General features: G+C 45.1%; 1 protein-coding gene across 1 annotated transcript in view; it reads right to left on the reverse strand.

Annotated features, from left to right (window-relative positions):
- The window catches only part of LOC103037359 (acyl-CoA dehydrogenase family member 11-like), a 13,041-nt gene extending 4,354 nt beyond the window's left edge, over nucleotides 1-8,687 (reverse strand). Inside the window, exons 1-11 of the mRNA XM_049470010.1 lie at nucleotides 8,527-8,687; nucleotides 7,212-7,468; nucleotides 6,118-6,341; nucleotides 5,735-5,834; nucleotides 4,809-4,920; nucleotides 4,539-4,681; nucleotides 4,145-4,294; nucleotides 3,459-3,553; nucleotides 3,264-3,363; nucleotides 2,863-3,003; nucleotides 527-619 (exon numbers count right to left, since the gene is read on the reverse strand). Coding sequence (XP_049325967.1) covers nucleotides 527-619; nucleotides 2,863-3,003; nucleotides 3,264-3,363; nucleotides 3,459-3,553; nucleotides 4,145-4,294; nucleotides 4,539-4,681; nucleotides 4,809-4,920; nucleotides 5,735-5,834; nucleotides 6,118-6,341; nucleotides 7,212-7,460 — 1,407 coding nt within the window. The 5' untranslated portion in view covers nucleotides 7,461-7,468; nucleotides 8,527-8,687. The remainder of the gene's footprint in view (nucleotides 1-526; nucleotides 620-2,862; nucleotides 3,004-3,263; nucleotides 3,364-3,458; nucleotides 3,554-4,144; nucleotides 4,295-4,538; nucleotides 4,682-4,808; nucleotides 4,921-5,734; nucleotides 5,835-6,117; nucleotides 6,342-7,211; nucleotides 7,469-8,526) is intronic.
- Nucleotides 8,688-9,932: the final 1,245 nt, after the last annotated feature.

Below are 9,932 nucleotides of genomic sequence, written 5' to 3' on the forward strand. Positions count from 1 at the left end.
CACACAACACACACACACTTTATACACACACACACACACACTGAACACACACACACACACACACACACTATATATACACACACAGACTATATACACACACACTCTCTCAGTGTGAGATTAGAGTGTGTGTGTGTGAGTGTGTGTGTGTGTGTGTGTGTGTGTGTGTGTATAAAGTGTGTGTGTATATAGTGTGTGTGTGTGTATAGTGTGTGTGTGTATATAGTGTGTGTGTGTGTGTGTGGAGCTTCTCTCCTGCTGTGTGTAATAATCTGTGTTTAAACTCATATTTAATGGGGGGGGGGGGGTAGTGCTTGTGTCTATCTGTAATATGTTTGTGTGTGTGTGTGTGTATAAAGTGTGTGTGTATGTAATGTGTGTTTGTGAGTTAGTGAGTGTGTGTGTATGTGTATATATATAATGTGTGTGTGTGTGTGTATAAAGTGTGTGTGTATGTAATGTGTGTTTGTGAGTTAGTGAGTGTGTGTGTATGTGTATATACATAATGTGTGTGTGTGTGTGTGTGTACCTGTGCGTCTCTCAGCATACCCGGTAGTCCAGTGTCCTCTATATAACCCTGACCCCCGAAACACTCCAGACCCTCAGATACCACAGCAACCGCCTGTAAAACACACACACACACACACACACACACACACACACACACACACACACACACACAAAGATATAAGCATTCTGTCAGACAGCAGTTCAGTGCTGATAGGAAATGAAATGGCTCCACCTGGTGGCCAAATATAATACAAACATAATTCCGCACTCTGTAAATAAAATCCTCTTACCCTGTTATCCTGTTTTAACTGTATTACATAATCTTATTCTGACCCTGTTACTCAGTCCTGTTACTCTGGTGCTGTTACTCAGTCCTGTTACTCTGGTGCTGTTACTCGGTCCTGTTACTCTGGTGCTGTTACTCAGTCCTGTTACTCTGGCCCTGTTACTCAGTCCTGTTACTCTGGTGCTGTTACTCAGTCCTGTTACTCTGGCCCTGTTACTCGGTCCTGTTACTCTGGTGCTGTTACTCAGTCCTGTTACTCTGGCCCTGTTACTCAGTCCTGTTACTCTGGTGCTGTTACTCAGTCCTGTTACTCTGGCCCTGTTACTCAGTCCTGTTACTCTGGCCCTGTTACTCAGTCCTGTTACTCTGGCCCTGTTACTCAGTCCTGTTACTCTGGCCCTGTTACTCAGTCCTGTTGCTCTGGCCCTGTTACTCTGGCCCTGTTACTCAGTACTGTTACTCTGGTGCTGTTACTCTGGCCCTGTTACTCAGTCCTGTTACTCTGGCTCTGTTACTCAGTCCTGTTACTCTGGTGCTGTTACTCAGTCCTGTTACTCTGGTCATCTTACTCAGTCCTGTTACTCTGGTGCTGTTACTCAGTCCTGTTACTCTGGCCCTCTTACTCAGTCCTGTTACTCTGGCCCTGTTACTCTGGCCCTGTTACTCTGTCCTGTTACTCTGGTCCTGTTACTCTGGTGCTGTTACTCTGGTGCTGTTACTCTGGTGCTGTTACTCAGTCCTGTTACTCAGTCCTGTTACTCAGTCCTGTTACTCTGGCCCTGTTACTCTGGCCCTGTTACTCAGTCCTGTTACTCTGGTGCTGTTACTCTGGTGCTGTTACTCAGTCCTGTTACTCTGGCCCTGTTACTCAGTCCTGTTACTCTGGCCCTGTTACTCGGTCCTGTTTCTCTGGTGCTGTTACTCAGTCCTGTTACTCTGGTGCTGTTACTCAGTCCTGTTACTCTGGCCCTGTTACTCGGTCCTGTTACTCTGCTGCTGTTACTCAGTCCTGTTACTCTGGCCCTGTTACTCAGTCATGTTACTCAGTCCTGTTACTCAGTCCTGTTACTCAGTCCTGTTACTCTGGCCCTGTTACTCAGTCCTGTTACTCAGTCCTGTTACTCTGGTGCTGTTACTCAGTCCTGTTACTCAGTCCTGTTACTCAGGCCCTGTTACTCAGTCCTGTTACTCTGGTGCTGTTACTCAGTCCTGTTACTCTGGTGCTGTTACTCAGTCTTGTTACTCTGGCCCTGTTACTCAGTCCTGTTACTCTGGTGCTGTTACTCAGTCTTGTTACTCTGGCCATGTTACTCGGTCCTGTTTCTCTGGTGCTGTTACTCAGTCCTGTTACTCTGGTGCTGTTACTCAGTCCTGTTACTCTGGCCCTGTTACTCGGTCCTGTTTCTCTGGTGCTGTTACTCAGTCCTGTTACTCTGGTGCTGTTACTCAGTCCTGTTACTCTGGTGCTGTTACTCAGTCCTGTTACTCTGGTGCTGTTACTCAGTCCTGTTACTCTGGCCCTGTTACTCGGTCCTGTTTCTCTGGTGCTGTTACTCAGTCCTGTTACTCTGGTGCTGTTACTCAGTCCTGTTACTCTGGCCCTGTTACTCGGTCCTGTTTCTCTGGTGCTGTTACTCAGTCCTGTTACTCTGGCCCTGTTACTCGGTCCTGTTTCTCTGGTGCTGTTACTCTGGCCCTGTTACTCAGTCCTGTTACTCTGGCCCTGTTACTCGGTCCTGTTTCTCTGGTGCTGTTACTCAGTCCTGTTACTCTGGCCCTGTTACTCGGTCCTGTTTCTCTGGTGCTGTTACTCTGGCCCTGTTACTCAGTCCTGTTACTCTGGCCCTGTTACTCGGTCCTGTTTCTCTGGTGCTGTTACTCTGGCCCTGTTACTCGGTCCTGTTACTCTGGTGCTGTTACTCAGTCCTGTTACTCTGGCCCTGTTACTCGGTCCTGTTTCTCTGGTGCTGTTACTCAGTCCTGTTACTCTGGCCCTGTTACTCGGTCCTGTTTCTCTGGTGCTGTTACTCAGTCTTGTTTCTCTGGTGCTGTTACTTGGCTCTCTGTACCTGTTTGCCGGTGTAGAGTTTGACTACAGGTGTGAGCAGTCTGAGTAGGTGTGATTCTCTCTCTGAAGCTCCGCCCGTTTCCTCTCGACCCAGCAGACGACACACCTCCATCAGCATCAGGAATGCACCACGGGTCTCCACCTGAACACACAGAGGATTAGCCCCACCCACTTAGCATACAGCACTTTAACCCCACCCACTCAGCCTACAGCAGTTTAGCCCCACCCACTTAGCATACAGCACTTTAACCCCACCCACTCAGCCTACAGTGGAAAAGCCCCACCCACTCAGCCTACAGCAGTTTAGCCCCACCCACTCAGCACACAGCGGATAAGCCCCACCCACTCAGCATACAGCCTTTTAGCCCCACCCATTTATGTATCAGGTGATTGTGTACAGACCTCCAGTCTGGTGAGGGTTTGGACGTGCAGTGGATGATCCTTCAGCAGTTTCCCGAATACGGAGCGTTTATTAGAGTATTCCCGACTCAGCTGCACTATCCTACACACACACACACACACACACACACACACACTTGTAAGGCACTACACATTAATAATAGTGAACGTTTGGATCGGTGTGAGGTGCACGTTTACCTCCTCATCGCCGCTACAGCTGACACTGTGTTGTGGATCCTAGTAAGCGTTAGCATGTTAGCTATGGAGGCCACACCCCTTCCCTCAGCCGATAACTGTACAAAAAGAAAGTTAATTAATTGAGTAATGTTACTGATCACAGTGGTCGCAGTGATTATTATCTGACTGATAACACGTTTTAGCACAGCTAGCTGCGTTAGCATCACAGCCTACAGTGCTACTGACACTCACCGCTGAGTGATAATTACCATAATCCGTGATTGGTCAGCTGCATCAGGTGACTGATATACAGTTAGTGGTTCTATGTGCTTAACAGGCTATTCTATGTTCCATGTTATAAGTGGTTGCTATGGAGCAGATAATCATGTTGTAATACACTGTAGGTGGTTGCTATGCAACATCAGTTCTACAGCATTGGTATGCAGTTGCTGCCTTAAGTGATTGCTTTGCAGCTGTTTAGCGGTTCCTGTAGAAACTCAGCTGTTCTAAACGGTTGCTATGAGCAAGATAATTCAGTGGTGTCCCTCCTGTGTTTTCTGTTACCAAGATAGCAATACTCCACAGCCATCAGTATAGATATATATGTAGATATGTGTGTGTGTTTGTGTGAGTGTGTGTAAAGTGTGTGTGTGTGTGTGTGTGTTTGTGAGAGTGTGTGTGTAAAGTGGGAGTGTGTGTGTATGTACCAGTTGTGCCTGCATGCCGTCCAGCAGCAGCTCGGCAGTGGGCATCTGTCTGGTCCCCAGTTTGTCCTTCAGTCTCTGGATCTGGATCCCGTTGGTTCGTCCATCAGAACCCCAGACCTCCGCGCAGAACAGAGACACGCCCCGACTGCCCTGCAGGGGGCATTAAAGCGATACTTCACACAGTGCACTGAATAACACTGCAGCTACCAGCTACGCTAATGTAGCTAGGAAGCAAAACAACAGAAGTTTTTATACCCGATTAGCTTTTTACTGTAGCGAAAGTGTAAAATCGTCTACGTTTAAAGATGGGGAATTGATTTTTCACAGAACTATCACTTTACTACTAATGTGTGTGTATGTATAGATGTGTGTGTGTGTGTGTGTGTGTGTGTACCGGCGTGGTGTGTCCCCTGCTGTCGGCAATGCGAGCGAGTGTGAGTGTGAAGTCGGCGTCAGTCGCTGAGGTGAACCACTTAAATCCATGCAGCCGGAAGTGTCCGTCCTCCTGTCGCCTGGCAACCGTCTCCGTCCCGTTTGCTACAGCAACACACACACACACACACACCATCAACATCACCATCAAACTACTCCTCAGAGACAGTGTGTGTGTGTGTGTGTGTGTGTATATGTGTGTGTGTGTGTGTGTGTGTGTGTGGGGGTTTACCGACGTCTGAGCCTCCTCTCCTCTCGGTCATCCACTGTCCCGATGTCCAGAACTGCTTCTCGTCTCTCGACGTCAAGCGTTCAAATGCTTCTCTAGCAGGCATTCCCAAAGACTACACACACACACACACACTTTATCAGCACAAATCTGTGATCAAAATAGCATTGCTGAGGTAAATGTATGATTAGAAAAGCTCTGCTGAGGTAAATGTATGACTAAAATAGCACTGCTGAGGTAAATGTATGATTAGAAAAGCACTGGGGAGATAAATTTATGACTAGAATAGCACTGCTGAGGTAAATGTATGATTACAACAGTATTGCTGAGGTAAATGTATGATTATAATAGTTCTGCTGAGATAAATGTGTGATTAGAATAGTTCTGCTGAGATAAATGTGTGATTAGAATAGTTCTGCTGAGGTAAATGTACGATTATAATAATTCTGCTGAGGTAAATGTATGATTAAAATAGCACTGCTGAGGTAAATGTATGATTAAAATAGCACTGCTGAGGTATATGCATGATGACAGTTCTGCCAAAGTAAATGTATAATTACAAAAGCTCTGCTGAGGTAAATGTTGGAAATAATAGTTTTGCTGAGGTAAATGTACGATAAGAATAGCTCTGCTGAGGTAAATGTATAATTATAATAGTTTCTGCTGAGGTATAAATAGAAACCTTCTGCTGAAGTAAATGCTTAGAATAGCACTGCTGAGGTAAATATATGAATAAAATAGCTCTGTTGAGGTAAATGTATGATTAGAATAGCTCTGCTGCGGTAAATATATTGTCAAAATTACATTACATTACATTAAATTTGGCAGATGCTAAGTTAAAGGTAAAAACATCTTTAGACAGGTCCTAAAGGAGGTCAAAGGGAAATAATGGGACAGTGGGAAAATTAATAAAGAGATAAAGGTGTTACCTCTATAACTTTAGCGGCGCCGTCAGTCATGGCGAGTGGACAGCTGTAGAGTCCAGCAGATGGAGCGTAAAGGTACAGCTTACTCATCTGATACACGCGACTACACACACACACACAGACACATCAGCATTAGCGGTCAGGGTTTGGTTAAAGTACAGTATTTTCTGGAGACAGTTACTCCAATAAATGCAGAATAAACTCTTTATAATACCTTTAATTTCTGAAGATACAATAAATACTTTTGTTCACATAGTATATATAACACTAATTACTGTCTGATCGAGAAAACAACCAATATTGTTATTCTCTGCACAGATGTTCTGAAGTTTACAGAACCCGAACCGGTTCCCCTACAGCGAATGATACAGGGAAGTACTGCGTACCTCCACTCCCCGTAACGTCTCTCGTATCCCGCTGCGACCAGACCTTCCTGAGCCGAGATCTCCTTCATGAGTGTCCAGGCGGGGCAAGTGATGATGCGGTCGACTCTCTGCCCCCAGGCCTCATACTGCTGCAGCCGGGGGGGATTCTGCTCACACTGGCGCCCCAGATCATCAATCTCATCTGCTACTCGCTCCCCGAACAACCGAAGGTCCGATTCCACGTCCTGTACAACACAAATAATAATAATAATAATAATTACAGTTTACGCTACTCAAGAATACCCAGGAAATCGCAGGGCTACTACAAAATGGTTTCTCATCTTGGTTTCTCATCATTCTATGCTGTTGCTGTGAAATCTTATGTGGCTGCTATGGTCTTGCTAAGTGTGTACAAGACACAGTAAGTGCTGAAGAGTTGCTACATGATAAATGCCAAAGCATTTACAGCAGTTGCTCTGGTGATCGTTTATGGTTGCTACATTGTTGCTATACAGTTGCTAAGGTACAAGTGGTTGCTGTGGTACACCATGCAGGTGGTTAGGTGTTGCTACTGTATTTGAATTGCTGTACCTTGAAAACTGTGAGACAGGTTTTGCAGTGCAAAATAACAACCAAATAATACAAAAATGAAAGAATAATGTTAATCAGATAATTAATAAAAAATAAGATTAAGTAAGTAAACAGGTAGTTGTTGCTATGCTGTTCCAGTAGCTAAGACATCCAGGGGGGTGCTAGGATGTTTTTATATGGTTGTTTAAAGGTTGATTGTGCCAATAAATCTGTATTCTGGTGGTTGCTAGAGTATTGTATCTGGTGGTTGCTAGAGTATTGTATCTGGAGGTTGCCATGTTGTTCCTACTGGACCCTGGTGGTTGCTGGGGTATTGCTAGGTGGTCGCTTTGAACAACCACAGGGTTGCAAGAGTTTTGCTAACCACAGTGAAATAAAAGATGGTACACAGAAACAGTTGCTATGTGGAATCTGTGTGATGAGGTGTTACCGCCCCCTCTGGACTAAAATCTGTACTGTAGTGTTTAGAAGCAGGTGAGCTCCTTGATGAACTACGCTGCCCAGCTGTGAGTGTGTGCGTTCACCTGTACGGGCAGGTGCCTTCGCAGGTACGCCCGCAGCAGTGCATCCTGGGTAAAGGGGTTCTTGAGCAGCGGTTGCTCCTGGAAGAAGCTGCCGATGGCGGCGTGGGAGAACAGCGGGTGGGCGGTTGGCGGGACATCGTCCAGCTCGGTCCGACTCAGCGGGGCACTGGACGAACTGCTCCGGACCAGCTGTCGGCCAATCACACGCAGCACCTGCTGTTTACTGCGAAGACACACCTCCAGAATCATCACTGTACCTGCAAAACACACAGTCACACAAAACAAATAAGTTAACAAAGATTAAGATTAACATAAAGGGAGATGGATGATCACAAGCCATCAAACCAAACTGAACTGCTTGAATTTTTGCACCAGGAGTAAAGCAGCATAAAGTTATCCAAAAGCAGTGTGTAGAAATAAAAGAGTATTTCACCAAATACTCTTAAAACTTTATGAATATGAACTTGTTTTCTTTGCATTATTTGAGGTCTGAAAGCTCTGCATCTTTTTTGTTATTTCAGTCATTTCTCATTTTCTGTAAATAAATGCTCTAAATGAGAATATTTTTATTTGGAATTTGGGAGAAATGTTGTCTGTAGTTTATAGAATAAAACAACAATGTTCATTTTACTCAAACATATACCTATAAATAGCAAAATCAGAGAAATTGAAGTGCTTCAATTTTTTAGTTTTTAACGTGACACCTTAAACCAGTACCGCACACTATATTGTAAACGCGCGCGCTGAGAATAAGGTGCAAAATATGATACAGGTCACTGCGCCGAATTCGGATTAACCTCTACACCAAAACAATGCACTTCCCGCCCGTATTCCACCTAACCCCGCCCCTCCACTACTGGGATTGGCTGTGAGTGCCTTTTAGCCCGTCACTCTCGCCAGTATGAGCCAATCAGAGCGTAGAGGAGGCGGGCATAGAAGCGGGAGTAGCGTGAACCCACCGCAGTTCAGGAACAGAGTAAACAGAACTGAAGTTCGAGTTCCAAAATACAAACAGTTCCAACGAACCCTGCAGCACGCGCTCGCTCACTCATTTACATTCACACTCACACTCTCTCTCTTTCTTTCTCACATACACACACAAACACACACACAGCTGTATTACTGATTATTCTGTACTCAGGGCTGGAGCGACTTTTCACCCACTTACTCTGATTTGAGCCCGCTCTGCGATACCGCACCGCCTCGCGCTCCGATCAATCACCGCACACCTAAGCACCCACATAATTAACTAAATAAATCCGCCTAATTAAACAATCACAGCTTTATCAAGCTTTTTATCATTGATGTCACTCACCCACTCTCAGCCTGCAGCCGCACTCACCCCAGTTCTGCCTCCTGCACTGCAGCGCCCCCAGCGGCACCCCCGGGGAACTACAGCTCCACACAGCGCCCCCAGCGGCACATCCGGGAACTATATAATATACACTATCGGCATCAGTACTGCACTGTCCTGTCTTTTAAATAGTCTCTCATCTGCTTTTATTATTGTTGTGTTGTTCTATGTTGCACTTTTGTTACACGTTTTTTATTGTATTGTTGCATGTTGCACCATGGTTCCAGAGGAACATCATTTCGTTACACCGTGTACCTGTACTCAGATGTAATGACAATAAAATCGTCTTGACTTGCCTTGACTATGTTTATTACAGTGATACCTATACTTTATATTCTGAGCATTATAAAATATACAGAATATATTCTATATTAAGCACTACAAAACAGAAGAAAACAGGTGCTGTCATTTAAATTCATAAATTCAGTCAATACATTTATCTGTTCTTGGCTAATGAACTATTTCAACACTGGATAATGTATAATTTACTGACTACCCTATATAGTTTATAGCAACCTATGTATAAAATATTAGGTAATAAACTAATTATCCGTGACACCCTATATAATATAATGCATACCACATAGTATAAAGGAGACAGAGGCATATGCATAATTATTTGGACTTTAATGCAGCTCCATGCAGTATTACACTCAAGGCATGCTGGGTAAATGACAGCGCTAAGAAGCGCTTTAATAACAGAGTACAGAAATATATCAGTCAATATAAACACCTGCAGAACAGGTAGATATACACAAATACAGAATACACAGCTTAACCACCTCCTGTCTCCTCCCTCCACCACCACCTCTACCTACCACAGCCACCCGGCCAGAACCCAGGGTACTGGGAGTAACCAGACGCACTGGGAGACCGGGAGACACCAGGAGGGACTTGGAAGGACTAGGGGAATATGGGAGGGAATGAGAGGTACAGGGATTGACTGGTAGGGAATGTTAGAGATCAAACAGGACTGCTAAGGACTTGCCAAGACTAGGAGTAGAAACTGGAAGGTATTGAGAGAGACTGGGAAATATTGGGAGGGATTGGGTGGATAAAAGATTCAGAGGTGAGAACTTGAGAATGAAGAATGAAGGGACTCTAAAGGGCTCACAGAAACAGGAAGGAGAGAACTGGAGGAAAAGAGACCAGACCTAAACGGAAAGCATGAGACCTGAAGGCACTTGGAACAGAGCACTACAGGGAGGGAATGGAGGAGACTCTAAGGGTCTTGGAGGGACAAGGATTGAATAGAAGATAGTCATGAGACTTGAGGAAACCGACAGGCACAGCAAACAACTGGAAGGGACTCTGAGGGACAAGAAGGGACAGGAATGGAAGAGACTCTGAGTTTTTGCCAATGTCAA

The sequence above is a fragment of the Astyanax mexicanus genome, chromosome 21 (genome assembly GCF_023375975.1).
Source record: "Astyanax mexicanus isolate ESR-SI-001 chromosome 21, AstMex3_surface, whole genome shotgun sequence".
Classification (NCBI taxonomy): domain Eukaryota; kingdom Metazoa; phylum Chordata; class Actinopteri; order Characiformes; family Acestrorhamphidae; genus Astyanax; species Astyanax mexicanus.